The sequence below is a fragment of the Tetranychus urticae genome, chromosome 1, assembly GCF_039701765.1.
Source record: "Tetranychus urticae isolate SD_2017Ah chromosome 1, NJAU_TeUrti_SD_1.0, whole genome shotgun sequence".
In the NCBI taxonomy this organism is placed as follows: Eukaryota; Metazoa; Arthropoda; class Arachnida; order Trombidiformes; family Tetranychidae; genus Tetranychus; species Tetranychus urticae.
Genome location: NC_142958.1, coordinates 12,427,185 through 12,445,166, shown reverse-complemented (window position 1 = coordinate 12,445,166; position 17,982 = coordinate 12,427,185). Strand labels below are relative to the sequence as shown.

The window sequence follows — 17,982 nt, the reverse complement described above, 5'->3', positions numbered from 1 at the left end:
AGTTAGGAATTTCAGTCCTTACAGTATTCATCTTTGTTTTTGGGCAACGAGTCATCACAAAAAGGCAAAGTTCCTAACTCCTCCTTTATTTCCTCCTCCTATTCAGCTCATCAACATCATTTCTATCTTTTTGCAGCTTCTTTTTCATCTGCTCTTTTCTATCTCTACTCATCTGTATTCACAGATTTTCATCATCAAACTGAACTTAGTCTTAAACTTGAACAAAAATATCTTCATCAACAACAACATCTATATGGCCATGGTTATTTCAATTTGATCAACATCCGATCAAGAAAGGCGAGCGCAAAAAGATTTCAATTTTTTGCCCAAAATCAAATCATTTTCTTCCATCTCTCCTTGGTTCAATCATTTTGAAATGGATTCAATTTTTGGATGTTCAACAAACATGGAGAAAAATTTATTCAACTGATGTTTATTAATTATCATTTATAACAAGACTAATCTGTTTCCTCCTGTTTCTGATGAGAGGAAAAATGTTAATCAAATGAAAGACTAATGACAAACGCACAAAGTAATAAGATGAATTATAGTTGATAAAATGATTTATGATACAAACTGATGATCAACTGTGTCATGATAATGTTGACTGAAAACTGAAAAGTGAAAGGTTCATCTTGCAACTTTAATTAAAACCCAGAATCAAAACAGAAAAAAAGCAAACGATTAAAGTCTAATGTTTAAAATACAAGTTTAATGGATTAACTTTAAGTCATCAAGTTGAATCCTTGAATTAACATTGATGTTTACATTAAATGGTGTGTAAATTGTGAATACAGAAACAGAAATAGTGAAATTTGAAATGTTAAAGTTAATCAAAACAGTTGGACAAAAGTGAGACAATTAATCAAATGAAAGGCAAATTTGCAAATATTTCAATCGACAAGTTTGGACAGAAAAAAATGTCTTAAGCAAACATGAGAGCTTGACCGCACTGAATGTCACTGAATGTCACTGAATGGTAAAATTGTTGACAATAATTGGTGACAATTTGTGGTTATTGGGTAAAATGTAATTACTTTGAACAATCAAGGATTACTTGAAGTTGTCAAAATATTAGTATTGCATTGATGAGAGTTGAAGGTAGACAAACAAATTTGAAATGTGCCAAACTGATGAGGCAAAGATGTTGCAAAGGATGAAGATGAGAAGGTGAAAGATGATGAAAGTGAGCCGAGTTATTTTGTTGGCAATAAATGTAGTGAATAGTAACCGGATATGTATCATTATCTGAGTATATTAGTTACGGTGTATTGTTGGCGGCTCATTTCTCGATTTTCCGCTAAACTTTTGAACCTTTTTCGCTGTAATTTATTTTACAATCTCTTAACCCTACACTGAGTTTGCACAGAGGGACAGTCGGTTGAACACACACCAAGCCTTGGAGTATCCAAAGGAGCAGCATCCAGCATTTTGGTAAAACAAAAACATACACATCAAGATAAAGGCGTTGATTTGATATTGAATAAGTGATGAGGATAAACTTTATCTTCATGTTTACTTCTGCTCATCTCTAAAACAAATCTCAATTAGTAGAACATTTTTCCGACTTTTACTCAACCAAATCAATCTTCATCATCTTTTATTCCCTTCTCTGACCATCGTCTTGTTCACCCTCGTCGCACTGTTCATCTTCCTTCAGTTGTACCGATGATAATGACGATCCTCCTTCTTAACGCGTCCATCTTTTGTCTTGCTTCATGGCTGACTGCGATATCCTTTGAAAAGGCCAAACACTTTGGTCTCTTTTTTCTGCTCTTCACATACATTCTTCCTCTTCTTCTTCATCATCATCAAATTAACAATATTTAATATTGAATTTGACTCTTTTCTCTTCTTCTCATCATCTTTTTTCTTCTCTTTTTTTCTGCTTCTCTTCAAATCATCTTTTTCTTTTCTCAGTGACCCTGAAAAGTGTCTTTTTGTAGCTCCTTCTTTCAACTTGGAATGTTAAGAGAAGCAAAAAAAGATGACGATGATGAGCCTGGTGATGATGAAGAAAAGTGAAGTGCCAATGTAACATTCCAGGAAGAGATTGAACTAATAAATTGCCAAAGAAACTCATAAAACCATGAAAACGTTGCCCATCAAATGTTAAACCATTATTATACGTTTGTCATCTCTCACGATTCCTTGTTTTTACTCTATCATTATCACAAGGCTTTGCAGATGAAAAATATTGAAGTTTAACCAGAAAAAAAACCAAAGACAAAAAACTATATCAATCGTAATTAAAACGCAAACCTTGGTTCGCTCATTAAAACTAGTTTTCTGTCGTTCGCTCCTCCTTTCCTCATCCCTTTTCACCCTCTTTTTTTGCCTTCTTGTCTGAATCCTTTTCCTTTATCCAATCAGGTTAATTGACTCGGTAAGGATAGACCTGAGCAAGAGAAGCAAGTTATAGGATGAAATGAAAAGAACGGAAAAATGAGTAAACTATTTGATGAAGATGAATGATAAAATAGTTGAACATTTATCATGTTAAACCATCAAAAAGCAGGAGGAGGAGTAAAGAGTGTTGAGTTTCAATAACAGGTTACCTTTTAAAATTCAAAGAAACTCATCATTTTCATCTTTAACTTTATCTTTACCTTCATTAACATTTCATCAACAGTCCGAGTCTAGGCCTTGTAAGGTAACTCTATCAACCCAAGTGAGTGACTCTCTTCCCATCAAGTCGACACACAATGAGAGTCTCTTTACGTGGAAATTTTTCATTTTCATTTTTCCATTTTTTCTTCTTCTCATGTTTATCATTTTCATCGGAAAATAGGAAAAGTTGAACTCTTCAATCAACTGTTGATCAAAGTAAACCTTTCATCCTGATCATCACTTCAAAACTCTACTCATTTCTCATGATGGTGATGATAGATTTGACCTGACGATCTCCATCACTATTTAAGTTGCGTTTTTTTTGGCTTAATGATAACTCAGTTTTTTTTTCTTGCTGCAATTGCTTGCATTCACATTTTTTGATTGCGTAAAATGATTACATTGACTGTAAACCTTTGCTGCTTGAATCAATGTTACCTTGTAAGGCACGATAACCTGTACCTGACTCCCTCTCAATCATGAAAAATGTTTTTCTTCACCCAACTTTTCACTCTCGTTTTAAAGATGAAGAAGATAACTTGTAATTTTCCCGAAACTGATATATATCATTACCTTTTATCCCATCACTTTTCAACTTCACATTTTTTTTCATCACCTTTCTTATTTGTATCATCCAATTGTATCAGTCCTTTGCTTACTGTTTAATCCTTGAATCAATTTCAAATGAGAATGATTAACTCTGATAACGAAATCCTTTCTTCATCTTTCCATTTCCAATCATCTAGTTCAAACAAAATTCAATCAACATTCATCTTTGATGATGCGGCAAAAGGCAGTTTGTAATAATCGATAATCATCTGAATAAAGTCAGGGAAAAATTGAGAACAAAGTTTTTCTTTTCACGAAAACTTTTCATCAACATTCACTTCGATAGCAAAGCAACTTTCAATCAGATTATCAGATAATCAGATTCGGTTTCAAGAATTCAAATTAAAAGGTAAAAATGAAACAATGAAAAGGTGAGAAAAAGTGGAATCAAATCTTGTGGATCATCTTCAAGTTTGACTTTTCATGGAAAAAAAGAAATGAAAATTTTCGAAATAACATTGAAACGAATTTTCATGTGATTCAAATTTTTTGGCAAACAGTTTAACCATTTCAAGTAAAACATTAATTTCGAAATGTGTAAGAAAAAGAAAAATATTTTCTTTACTAAAATGTTTCATGGAAGAAGAAGAAATGGAATGAAATTAAAAGAATTTTTCATGAGAAGAAGAAAAAATTGGATAAACAAGATTCAGTCTCTATAGTTATTGCAATTTATAGGGAAAAGTTCCGAGAGTCGATCTGATAATGAGAATAATTCTGCATTTTTCATGTTGGCAAAGTTAACTCTTTAAACAGATTAAAGATGATCGTAAACATGGTTTGATTAACACTGTTAATACAATGTTGTAAATGATGATGATCCTGATGAGGCTGATGAGCATGATGAGCATGATGAACATGGTAATGATGAGAATGTTTAAAAATACAAATTACTTATTAACGATGTTTGATTGAAGAGAGAATACAATTTTACTTTTCGAATGACAATGTTAACAATTAACAATGATTCTCATTATAAAGACTTTCAAAGATGGAAACAAGCAAAGTGTAAAAAGTGTGCAATTCACATCTCGATCTTCATCCTGATCTTCATCCTGATCATCCTCATCACTTTCATCATTTCTTTATTTCCATCTTTTTCTTGGCGAAGTAAAGAGAAACAGAAAAACAAATTTTATCGCAACATTAAATGATAATTGAAATGAGTTGCAACAGAAGATGATGAAGATGATGATAATTATATGATGATTAAGTTGATAATAATGACGATAAACTTTGCCATTTCATTTTTGGCCTCAACAATGGAAAGCCTTTCATCATTGTTTCCCTTTAAACTAATTTCACTGATTACTCAATAAAAGTAAAATATGAAAATCAATCAAAAAAGTTAATTATCATTGTCAACTGTGGCTTCAATTTCTGGTGACAATTAACGATAAATGAGAGTTTCAATGAATCTTTTTTTTCTTCTTCTTTTCTGTCTTCCAATCAGGTTAGCTTTGAATGAGTGCTTTTTGTGTTCGAGTTGTCCTCGTGTGCTCCTATTATGATGGCAATAAAAAGATGATGATTGTCAGCAAATATGATCATCAGAACCATGTTTGATGCTCTATTGTTTAATCAAGAATGCAGTTAACATTCACTGGATACGGTTTAACAGTTTAACAGGGAACAAAACTTGTTCATTTGTTCAGTCAACAGCAAACATCAACAATGAAACCTGTTGTCCTATACATTTTGGCCTTTCTTAAATTTTCCGTCATTTCTTTTTCTTCTTCTTTATCCTCATATTTGTTACCTTTTTTTCTCGGTCTACTTAGGTGATCTTATATTGCCACCCAAGCCATAGACCACAACATTGATTTGGCACTTTTTTTCATCGCCTTTTCACCTTTTCAAATGTCAACTACAATTACAAGTTTAATTGATATTTGATGATCATCTGAAAGAGGCGGTTAAATTTCCCATCAAAATGATTCATTTCATCAGCTTTTTGGGACTTGAGTTGAGATTGACTTTGCTTGGGATCAAACCAAAAGTCAACCTTTTCTAGGTTCATTTTGCAGTAAAGCGGTTTGAGATTTGATTTTCAACGATTTTCAAGATTGCGATTTCAATAGCGATTTTGATGGCAAACTGAGAGTTTTTGGCAAACAGTTTGGAGAGTGAAAACTATTAAGATAAGATAAATAATAAGATGGCTTCAGATTAACTTTTTTAGATCAGAGTTGAAAATTGTTTTTTCACTATTTTTTGATCGACCTTATAAATTATGAAAATCGGTAAGTTAAAGGAAAATGAAAGATGAAGTAGAAAAGTAGAAAAGATTTGAACTTTTAGATGGTTAAATTGAGATTGAGCATTTAACAGAGTATAAATGCTTATGAAATGTGCACGAATCAATGTTCAATCCATGATTCAATCAGTTCTGAAGAGGTTGATTAAAATTTTGATGAAATTATGTCAACTTTGCTATTTTTAACCAAACCATATTTTTGGTTCATTTTAAGCACTTTGATTAATCTCATGTCTTAAGAGTCTAGGCCTGATCCAAATGCGAACTTGTAATAACGATTTTCAAAACATGTTTGATATCGAAAGTTGTACAAAAATCAAGTTTAGCGAAACATCCATTTCTTTAATCTTGTCTAATGGTTGCTGTAAAGATTCAGAAGATTAATGTTTATTTAAATAATTGCATTAATTGATGTTCACTGTGTGAGTTTAAACTGTTGCTGATCAACTAAATTACTGGCTATTCATTATCCTGTGTTGCTCTTCAATTTTCATTTTCCTGTTAACCTATCATTCAATGTAGTAATTAACTAACAATAGAAATGCTTTTTTTCAATTTAGATTAATTAACCAACTGGATTAGTTGAAACTACCGCAGAACCGGAATCAAGGTTCAGAAAATTGAATCGTTTTTTGTTTCTTCTTGTTGTCTCGTAATACATTTGTCAGACTTCGGCTTGTGTAAAGTGCAATGATAAAAGCCTTTTTTTCAAGGCTCATGGAATGTCCAATATGGCCTTATAAGATGACATAATTTGTAAACGATAATCACTTCTTTTTCATCATCATCAACCTCATCTTCAACTTCATCTTCATCTTCATCTTTCCAAATTCAAACTCAAGTTCCTTTCCTTTGGAAACAGCCTTTTTCCGTTGAGATGTTGTGGTTAACAGATTTAAAGAGGCAAACAGAAACAACAAAGAAGACTCTTTGATCAATTTCATTGTAAACATTTAAAAACATTGTACAAAAATAAAGCTCAGAATCACATTTAACTTGATAATATTATCATTTAGGCTTTGATAGCACTTCAAGTTTAAACCCGAATTCATGTTTACGTTGCGAGTGCAGTTACAATCAAAGTTACAATTGATTTAAAAATGGTTACAACTTGGACAGTTAATAATCTTGATCAAAGTATCCAACGACAAGGGAAAAAAGATTCAACTCAATGTTTATTTATATTGTAATGAACACTGCTCAGAGAGATTTGATTCAAAGATCATTTCAATTTCCATATTTAATATGAAAACTCAGTCTTTTTTTGCAGAACCTCATTTCTAATCGAAAAGTGTAAACATTTAAGTTTCAATTTTTGTCACTCATCTTTTTCATCTCATCATTATCATTGTTTTCACCATTATCATCCTCACCATCACCTAATATGATACACTTTTCAACACTAATAATCGGTTAAATTATAATAACATTGTTCCTTTGCTTCATCCTCTTACCGTTTGCCCAGCATTTTTCATCTCATGTTTCGCTGTTCAAATGTTCATTTTAACATGTTAACTGAAATTACTCTGATTATTAACTTAATCTTTACCATCGCCATCCAAGGATCACATTTCAAAGGCAAAAAAGCTTCAAAAACCGACTCATTACCATATTGAAGCAAAATAGAGAAAATTATTTTTACCCTAATTGTTGGCATTTATTTAAAGTTGATCAACTAAACAATAACATTGTGTTGATTTTAGGAAAAGAAATTCATTTCACAAAGTTCATTTCTAGAAATCAATGGGAAAAATTAAATTAAATTTGTAAAGGTTGAACCTTTAAAGTGTGAAAATATCTAAACAAGAAAAGTTGGAGGAAACCATCAGTTCATCGCTTTATGTTAATGTTAAACTTGCCTCTGAAAGACTTTGATTGTGAAAATTGTTGATCCTTTTAAATTGATATTAAGTGTTAAAAGATTACCTGTTCAGAACTGGGTGAAATCTGATGAGATTTTTAAGCTCATCAAATGCACAGGAAACATCAATTTGGTTTTATGTTTCATTTGATTTTGATTTTCCATTTTTTTGCATTTGCAAATTACAATATTAGCTGTTGGATAATGACGATGATTACTATTGTGAATGATTCAATTGATGAGTTAGGAGCAAATAAAATGGTTTAATTTAAGTCAATAATTTTGCTTCGCTTCTTATGCTTCTTCTTAATATGTAATAATCTGAAATGTCTGTTGATCACAGAGAAACTGATTCAGATTATTGAGATCGATTTAAATGATAATGGCAAATAATAATGATAATAATCAACCTTTCAATAATATTGAAGAAAGGTGATGCTCTACAACAGATCAGCAGTAATGAGTAAATGAAAGAGAAGGAAAGAGAAGAAAAAATTGTAGGAGTTTACACTTAAACCTTTAAACTATGATAATAATAAGACAAGTTGGGAGGATGAAGAAGTAGGAAAGAAGAAGATTCAAGATTGAAAGGTTGCAAGATGAAGAGTTGTCTAACTTTTTCTGATCAACTTTTGATCATTCTCAATCCACTTTGGTCAGTAAAATCTAAGAAAAAAAGTTTCTGATCATTTCACAAGTAGCTATTTTTTGTTGAGAACCCTTTTTACTAAAAATTTTAAACGACATATAGGTGGAAATAAATTGCATGGAAATATGTTTAAATAATTGCTAATTAGGTAACGATGGATGGAACAAAATTCATATCTATAATAATGAACAAGTGACATTTGAGCTATAATTAGTCAGTTCAAGAATGAAAAAGTTGTAGAGGTAAAAAATCAATTCATTATCTTTTTAAAGTACGAAAACTAATTATAGATGTTTATAGACCTTTGTTTATTATTTGAATTTAATTAATTTAAGAAAGAGTTTAATCTGAGAATAGACTATATTACATTTTAAATGATGCATGTTTTGTTTTATTAAATACATTAAAACCTGATTAGATTTTCTTTTTGCACTTAAATATTAAACGGTATTATAAATTGCAATAATAGTTTATTTAACTATTGTTTGGTCGCACTTATAACGTACATCTAAAAATCAAATCTGATGCAATATTGTTTAAGAAAAAATGGAAAAACGTCGAGCAATGCTGAATACAAGAACCTAATAGGACAGATTGAATTCGATTTTCATTAAAATAACAAAATTAGGAATCGCATTAGGTTCAATACAAAATAAAAACAAGAAAATGCACAAACTAGCTCTACCTGGTGAACATTAAAATGACTAATAACTTACTTTGTTCTATCCGTTTGTTTATAAACATCGAGATTAAAACATTTTATCAATCGAAGAAAACAAATTATTCAACGACAAATTCTGAAGTTCAAATTTTAATTCACAATTTGGAATATGCGTCATTCCACAGTTGATTTTGTACACTGTATTCAAACGAAAATGTAAAGGAAAATGAGAGAGCGATTCAATACAGATCAACAACAAATTTTTTCTGGTGACAGAAGATGGCGCCAAGAGACTCTTTTAATGATCTGTAACTATGAAAGTTTTTTTGATAGACTTTCGCTTGATTATTTCAGATTTGTTTGGTTAAAGTGAAATAAATTTTCACAATAGCATCATTAAATAAAAAATGATAGCATCATCAAAATCAATTAAAATAATAAGATTATATTTCTTTTAACTCAAGATAAGAAAGAGAAATGAAAGAGAAAAGTGTTAAAAATTTTGTAAAGAGCAAAAATAAAGTGTTTCTCGCGCCATCTTCTGAAACCAAAAAAAAATTATCAATCAAATTGTTTCAACTATCAAAGCAAAAAGGAAAATGAGCGGTTAATTATTTGAATAAAATGTCATGAGAAAAAAAGTAAATCTGTAATTTCCAGAGGAAGCCTCTATCGTTATTCTGCTGATTAATCATCTTTTAAAAACAAAGTTCAACAGATGAAATGAATCGCACAGCACAACAGAATCACTTCTAATCATTTATAATTTCATATCAAGTCAAACAAACAACGCCTATTGATTGCACACCTATTATACTTGCATAATATTTAGAAATAGTTGGCAATATTTCTTTATTTATCATATGATTGTAGCTAATCTTGACTTTTGATGTTTTATTATTATGATTTATTGTGATTAATATTATATTTGATATTTCAATTTTTGTTGTTCAAGTGCGATTTATGATGAAATGGATTACATCAGCAAGTAAATCGTCATATACGATTAGTGTATCAATAGGTTAACATGAAACAAAGTGATAAAAAAGTGGGAAATCCTAATGCCTCAGCCATTACATTTGTAAGATCTGCACTTAGCAATATTTTGCAAACGATGAGTGTTGACTTTTGATTCAATTTCATCCAACTTTTATTGAATAGATATGGATAAATAATAAAACGATGTAATCAACTTTTATTGAGGTGAATCAAGCTCAACTATCCAATAATGAGCAAACATTGACTACAATTTTCAAGCTAAATAGGAGCATGGAATATGACAATTGAATCGATCCTTGGATAAATCTATCAATCTGAATGTCAATTTCCCAATATCATGATTAAATGAGTTTAATGCACTGGATTTTTATCAATAATAAGTAACATTCAATCGTTAATACACACACTTTAATCAAAACCAGATTGCTTGAACCAGTCCATTTTAGGTTTACCAGATTTTCAACCGTTTTAACCGAAGTGACTGTTTTGTAAATATTGTTTACTTGCCATTAAACAACAATTAATCAGAGTCTATTTATTTTCATTAATCATTGTAATCATTATGTTTGAGGTTTAGGTTGAAGAGTTGAAATGTAAAGAGAAGTGAAAATGATCAGATTGAGAAATAATTAAGTATGATTACAATTTAGAGTAAAACAATACTTTACATTTCACTTTTGTTGCTCAAATTACAATTAAAATTGCTGTCGTCAATTGCACAGTCAATGGATTGCACTTTACTAACTAATTAACCATCATCAATCTTATGTTACCTTAATTTAGCATTTCCAATTTGTTCAGCTTTTATCGCCTTATTACAATCTCTACCTTCTGGTAAGTCAAACAGCTAATCAAGTCTACAATTTAAAAACAATTGAATGTGAATCTTGATCAGCCTAAACACAAACACACACACAACAATCACACTCAGACACGATAATTTAACAGCGATTAGTAGAAACTCATCGAATTGTTTCATCCATCAATTTCATCTCGTCTTGAGCCTCATAAATGTATTATTTACCTTGTTAACCTCCTAAGCCAACCGTTGCATTTATTCACAACAAGATAATCTTTTGTTCCCAATTAAATCTATTAATTAGCCAGACTTGATTATCGTCAATCCTCTCTCAATGTTCATTATTACAGACAATTATCATCATCATTGGACGTTAATTCTTTGTTACCCATTTCAATTGCTTCTATTAAATCATACAACAATCATTCTTCACAGTTGACTATTTAGTTTACATTTTATGTCTCATTTTAATCAAATGAAGTGCTTCCAGTTGTTAACATTTTGGTGAAATTATATCATTTCAATAGTAACTTTAAATAAAATCTGATATTTTCACAACATTTCATAATCCATAAGCTTTCTGTTGTATTCAATGATGATAGATAATCACACATTTTGAGATAACGAAACACTAATCATGAAATTTATTGTTGACATTAGCGATGAGTATTGTTTTTGCTACAATTGTATTTAGACTTCAACTATTGTTTTAGTGATCGCGTAAGTCAAATTGATAGACAGAATGCTCAGGTGTTTAATAATTACCAGAAGATCAATACTTACCAATCATCTGAACTGGTTAATGCATTGTTGCTTACCTTAATGATTGGTCCAAGGTTTTGGGATAATTTCATTTCAATTTAGTTTAAGTTGATTTTGTGTTTATTAATAGATTGATAAATATTTTAATTTATACAGATTAACAGGACAAATTAACCTCTTACATTAAATTTAGAACCATTATCATATTGTAACGATAATTCGGATAATTATCAGGAGATATTAGACAATAAAGACATAAGGATTGCTTCTGGCTTGAAATACATGTCATGTATTGGTTCCATCGAAGGCTCAAAAAGTAGATTTAATATTGAAATAACAGGTCACTTGCAGGACAATCGGCCATTGATTGGTACAATAGAGATTAAAATGACAAGGTTTAGTAATAAAACAATTTTGTTCCGATACATTTACTTATTAATTTATTTGCAAGTGCTTTTCATTGGCCTTACAAATAACGATTTTTACACCAACACTGCTTCTTTTTGTCCGTCAAACTGCTCGATATTGATAAAAGAGTTTGGACCAAATAAAAACTACAACATTAGTCTGGTTAAATTGATTTAAAAAGGTAGATCATTTCAGGTTGATTCATCTTTAGCGCAACTTGTATTTTAGTGCAATCTATAAATAGTGATGAGATCAGTTTTGCTTTTGGACATTCAAACAAAAAAAAACATTTCCATTAGGCAAATGAAATTATCAGGTTAAAAGCGGCTAAATTTTTGGACCATCTTAATCACTTTTAGGCTTGGATTCACTTTAAGTTGGTTGGTTGAGGTTTGGTCATTGGGTGAGTTCCCTGTCGGTTTGGCTTGAGCCGAGAAGAAAATTGAATTTAAAGATTCTTCTTCTGCTTTTTAAGGGTTCGGAGCAAAGATTCAATGTTTAAGCCCACATTTATTGGGCTGCTTTGTTTTGTCATCTTGTTGTTGCTTTAATGCAAGTTGATAAATATCACTAACTACGAAATATCAAGGATCAAGTGTACAATATTCAGAAAAGTAGAGACGATTCTCGTTATGGACTCTCATAGAGAGGGATAAATTTTACACTTTACAAGTATTAATCAAGGTGAGCTGTGCAGAAGAAAATGACTTTAATTAGTATGTTAATTGCTGATAAGAGGTCGTGATAACATGAATTGAGGAGTAACTTACTTTAGTTACTAGATTGTCGACCATTGAAGGCTGGACATGGTAGAATAGTTGAGGCTGAGTTGATAATACAAGTAAAATGTTGACCAAGTTTCACTTGTATCGCATTTTAAATCAGCTTTTATGTTACAGAGGACGAATTAAGAAAAAAAGTTAAATAACAAGTTTTGAGTTGGGATTATTAAAAAAAAATGAGCCTCTATTAAGACCAACAAGGAAATATTGTGACTGCGATGTGACCTGGATGAGTTCAAACTGGAGTTGAACCATTTAATAAGAATGCAGACGTCTGATATTAATTGAATTTAATTTGCTAATGATGATGTTGATGATAATGTTGTTGCTTGTTTGTTTATCAAGTTTAGCGGATAGCTTAAAAGATGTCGTTCTATCAAAGAAGAATCATCTTTCAGAATAAAAGGGATTGATATTGCTTCGGGAATTGCCAAAATTTCGGATTTGAAAACGATCGCCAATTTCTGAACAATAGAAAACAGAAAATTACGAATTAGAATTTATTCGAGACATTTATTTTTGGATTTTCGGAATTTGCCTCAATTCGTTCTTACAACATTCACCCCTTTCTATCTCGTTATAAAAATTGGATTGAGCTAATTTTGCTACAGTAAATTAACATTTATTTTGACAAAAATAGTAGTCTATTACAGCCTTATATACTTTTGAATTGGTCACTTTTTACAAATGAAAAAGTGTTAATCTTCGCCCAGGTTCAAGCTTATTCAAATTCAAGCTTTTTAGTCCATTGGTTTGCAAAACGAAAAATTTGTTTCACTATTGATAAAGTCTGAAAGTTGAAAACGTTTGAGACAGTTTAGACAGTTTTACTTGAAGCAAAGGTTCAGACATTAACTGCTATCGGGTATCTTGCGGAACTGAGGCTATGAACTTTTTCAATAGCGAAAGAAAATTTTTGTTTTGAAAACCAATGGACAAAAGTAAAAGGCTGAATATTGTCAATAGCAATACTATTTGAATCATCCTGCTAGGGCTAGAGCTCTGATATTAATAGATGCTCTGATGCATTGGTCAAAATCAGTGTGAATTTACTATAATGCTGATATTAAATCAAGGGGAAATTTATATAAATTTATTTGCAAAAGTTTTTCTTCGATAAACTTACCTACGCGATCGATCATCCTGATTTCTGGCGGTATGTCCATCGAATCGGCATTGTCGAGTTTCAGCATTCTTTTGTAACTATCATCTTGATATTTTTCCAAGAGATACTTTAAAACATGTAACTCTTGATTCATTTTGGCAATATGATGATGCAGTTTAGCGTTTTCAGTCTCGAGCTGACCCATCCGCTCGAGCGTTTGAACAAACTTTATCTTTGATTTTGACCGCGATTTTCTAACTGCAATATTATTCCTTTCCCTTCTCAATCGATATTCCTCACTTGTCTTATCGATTGTGATTTTACCTGACTGAGAACTGGATGAACTTCCATCTGGAGTTTTTGTATCGTGTTTATATTGGCTGTGTCGACTAAAATCATGATGATGCTCAACTGACGATTCATCAATCGTTCCTTTCTTATAGGCATTGGGAGAAGATCTGTCGCCGCTGCTTATAACAGATCGTCGTCTGGTTCCATTTTCATACAAATAGATGTCAGAAGGAGAATCTGATGATCGACCAAATTTATCTTGGGTTGAAGTTGATGTTGAAGGTGATGGTGACAGGGAAGAGGATGAAGATGATGCTGAATAAGAGAATGGTCGAGGTTGAGGGTCGACAGGAGAGCTTGCAGGAGATGGAACAATATATTGGTGATTGATATTAACATTGCAACGATTTTCACGTCGTTGTGAAGACGAATGTAAAAGTTTTCCGTACTGACTGGTAACACTTGATGGTGTTGGTATTGAGACGGTCGAACGCTTAGGTCGCCCTACAAATGAAAGATTGGGACAATTCTCACCCATGACAACATTACCGTTCGGATCATCGCTCTGGGGCGTACCTGGTGTACTGGAACTACCATCTGCCTGGTCCGATTCCGAGGAACCTGCGTTATTGGAACCAGAAGTTTTGGCGCCTTGCGCAGCGGATGATGAGCCAGAAGCAGTAGTAATAACTGTAGTATGGTTAGAAGCAGTTGAAGCAGTAGTTGTAACTGTTGTAGGTGTTGAACAAGTGGTACTATTATTAGCAGAAGCTGAACCATCGGAATTTTTCCTGGTGATAGCACGAATTTTCTTATTAATTGGTGCCATTATCCTCTGAAGAGATAGGAAACACAATAATCAAGTAACTGGAGATGTAATAAAGTGATGAAAATTTTATCAAATGAGATATCAGTTTCTTGTAACAATAAACAAGTTTACTTGGAGGCAAAACTAAAAGTTCAAGATTTACCCAAACTGTATAATGATGAATGAAGAAGCGTTATGAATGATTTAAAGGTGAGCAAAATGTTTATATGTTCAAATGGTTCAAAGCAATGGTTAGAGTCAGCAGTTTTCACTCAACAATGAAACAAATTTAAAGGCAAAGGTTTAGTCTGTTAGATGTAAGAAGGTGAAGAGGTAAAGATGACCAGAGATTGAAACAAATCCATGATGAACAATGGGAACAGTTTTCTTTTTGGTGGAAAAACAACTTTCACTGAAACATGTAATATTTGAAATGATGAAAAGCTTGGGAAGCAATCCGATGAGAGAAAGTAAAGAGACAAGCAAAAAGCAGTTACAAACTATGTAAAACAAGGTAAGATGAACTGTAATTTAAAAATGGTATTGCAAGAAGAGTAAGCGAGTAAAGGATGAGGCACAGATAAACTATCAATTAGGTTCAAGATTGATATTAAGACGAACCGATTGTTGACTGTGTGTATCACTGGGTTGAAATGGAAATGCAAAACACTCAAAAAAATGATAAATAAACCTTGGATCTTGGGTCAATTTTGAAATGAAAAAAAAACTAATCATGAACGCAAGAAAGTTAATGAATGACTATGTACAAATAATTCTATTGCCTTTCTTTCTTCCTTTCTTCTACCCAATCTTCCCCTCTCTAAAACTTGGTAATTCCCTCTCTTTTTTCCCCCCGGTTTCATCAGGATTTCACCCTGATCCTAAAAGTGAACGCCTTGTCCTCGTGTAGCATTTTATTAGTCAACTTTACTCTCTATTTCTCTTTCTTTACCATTTCCCTTTCTTTTCTTCCTTACTCTGAATCCCCTCTCTCTTCCCACCCTCACCTCCTCAACATTACACCTAAACTCCGCCTAGGTTACGTAAGGATGCGTGTATCGTGTTCATGCAACTTCAACTGATTCAAATAAAGATAGTAACATCAATGAAAATTTCAACCTCGAGTCACACTGGACTAGAAAAACAAATGCTCGAGGATAAAAATGAACCAATCCTGGTTGATATAAAATACAGTAAACAAAAGTGGAGAAGGAAAGAGAAACCAGAAATGTCTTCTTCTTCTTCGTCGTTTCTTCTAATCACCTGTTTACCCACGGTGAACAATTCATTTCCACTGATATAGATTTATTCACCAATTTCAATTGCTATTGAATTAAAAAAAAGTCCTATTGTCACTTTAAATTTGGTTACGTAAATGGGTAATGATTATCTGAAAAATGAACCCAATCGATCATCAAGTCTGACTACAATGTGCCAAATCTTGAAAAAGATTGACAAAACAAATGAGCAAATAATGTTTGCCTATTTTTATCCTTGATATCAAATGCTAAATTAACTGTACTTGCTGTGTGTTTTTTTTCCTGGCATCAAACTAAAGGGTGTTGCGTTTAATAAGGTGCAATTATCAGTTAGCCAAATGTAGATAAGAAGATGGACAAAGGTAAAGAGCAAGACATCTTACATTGTTAATCTTTTTATCTTCATTTTGGTAACTGATAATTGCACCTTATTAAACGCAACACCCTTTAGGTAAATAACAAAGGAATGAATAAGATAATTCTGGTGAATAAACTATAATCTAATACAAATGGTAAAGAAGATTAAACAGGCTTTTTTTTACACCAATAAAGTAACTTGCATTTACATAAAGGCTACTGTTCAAAGTGATAAATGATTTTTCAATTTTCACTTTACCTTACCTTGAATTAAAACAAAAATCAGTGTAAAGCCTTTAAATGTTCCAGTAGGCAATTTTACCTGTAATTATCACATTAGTCAAAGTATGATTAACAGTTATAGAGTTGCGAAATATTGCGTTACGTCAGTGTAAAAAAGACAGACTCAAAACCTTTATTTTGTAAGGATTGTTTACAGAAGCAGCTGAGGTTAGGCCCCACCAGCGATGAAAACCAAAACATTTTACCTAAATAGTTTGAGATTCAAACAATAGATGGCAAAAGTGAAATGGCTTTACTCTATTTTTTTGGTTAAACCTTAATGAATATTTCCATATGTTTTGGGTTTCAACTTTGATAAATTCTGGTTATTCATGGATATTTATGGTCATTTCGAGCGATTTATGCCATCAAATCGTGAAGCCAATTAAATTTGGCCTTGTATCGTCGGAAATGGTAAGTAAATGTAATGCATTTATGAATTTAACAATTTAATGATTCACTTTTTATTCTCATAGGATCCTTAATGTAACTCAATGGAAACCATTTCAAGAAAAAATGTCAACAATGATATTGAATATTAATGAATGAGGAAAAACTGAAACAAAAATGATTCAATTTTGTCTAGACGAATGGACTTGTTTATCTCAGTTCTAAGGATTAAGTTTCTCTTTCTCATAATATCTATTCGCCATGGCATGAAGACAGGAACCAATCGATTGGAAATATCCATTTCAAAGCCCAGTTGCTGTTGTTGTTCAGCTTGAAGGCGAAAAGTTCAAGTTCAAGGTTGGCATTTATTGTTCAACTTTGGTTATTCAAGATCGCTCGATAACTTATATTTTATTGTCAACAATATCATTCTTTATTATTTTGCTTTAGTAGGTTTGAATAAGCCTAAACATAATGACTCTAGTTTACACATCTGTAGTTGTGTAGATTGTATAAGTCAAACAAACGGAATTGGTGAAACTGTTGAAGGTTGAATCGATGAGAAGTGTGAAAATCACGAGCAATATTGAATCATTTGACCCACTTTGAGTTTACCAGGTTATAAATATAACACTTTAGAGTAAGGAAATGAACCAGAAACCAGTCAATGATCATGATTACCTGGGGAAGGACAAGAATCAAACAGTAAATATGACACTTTATATAACGCCAAGCATGGTGAAATTGGCTTCATTCAAATTGGTTAAGATGTTTAAAAATGTTTAAATTTAAACAGATGATCACAAATAAAATTGAAAAGGTGATTATTTTCATAGAAAATTGATTGTTGACTCAGTCAACAATTGACTACTTATTTTCCGGGTTATCTTCACATCCAGTCTCATCGTGATCAGTCTTTATCCTTGTTTTCACCATCATCCTCACCATCTTCATCAAAACCAAAATGCAATGTTCAACTTGAATTCATAAACATAATTACACTCTAATTGCGCTTCGTGATGTGATTAAAGTCAATCTATTTTAACCAATCATAAAGTGAATAAATAAACTGGTAAACAATGTTCAACACTTT

The 17,982-nt window shown here is 31.8% G+C and overlaps 1 protein-coding gene and 1 long non-coding RNA gene across 2 annotated transcripts; one reads left to right on the top strand and one right to left on the bottom strand.

Annotated features, from left to right (window-relative positions):
* Positions 1-11,309: 11,309 nt before the first annotated feature.
* Positions 11,310-15,352, bottom strand: LOC107361350 (uncharacterized). The gene is made up of 4 exons (XM_025160585.2): positions 14,765-15,352; positions 13,524-14,660; positions 12,386-12,861; positions 11,310-12,304 (listed from the first exon to the last, which is right to left on the bottom strand). Exons 2-3 carry the CDS (start codon positions 14,620-14,622, stop codon positions 12,785-12,787), a joined length of 1,176 nt encoding a protein of 391 aa, XP_025016353.1. The 5' UTR covers positions 14,623-14,660; positions 14,765-15,352; the 3' UTR covers positions 11,310-12,304; positions 12,386-12,784.
* Positions 15,353-16,311: 959 nt separating this feature from the next.
* Positions 16,312-17,976, top strand: LOC112538716 (uncharacterized). Its single transcript, XR_003082025.2, has 2 exons — positions 16,312-16,913; positions 16,976-17,976. It is a non-coding gene; the product is annotated as an uncharacterized LOC112538716 (long non-coding RNA).
* The last annotated feature ends 6 nt before the right edge of the window (positions 17,977-17,982 follow it).

Bases quoted from the DNA above. Each gene is read 5' to 3' on its own strand.
- LOC107361350 (XM_025160585.2), bottom strand. From the start codon at position 14,622: ATGGCACCAATTAATAAGAAAATTCGTGCTATCACCAGGAAAAATTCC. The intron at 12,862-13,523 runs GTAAGTTTATCG...TCTATTGTTCAG, and splicing joins CAGGATGATCGATCGCGTAG to AAATTGGCGATCGTTTTCAA.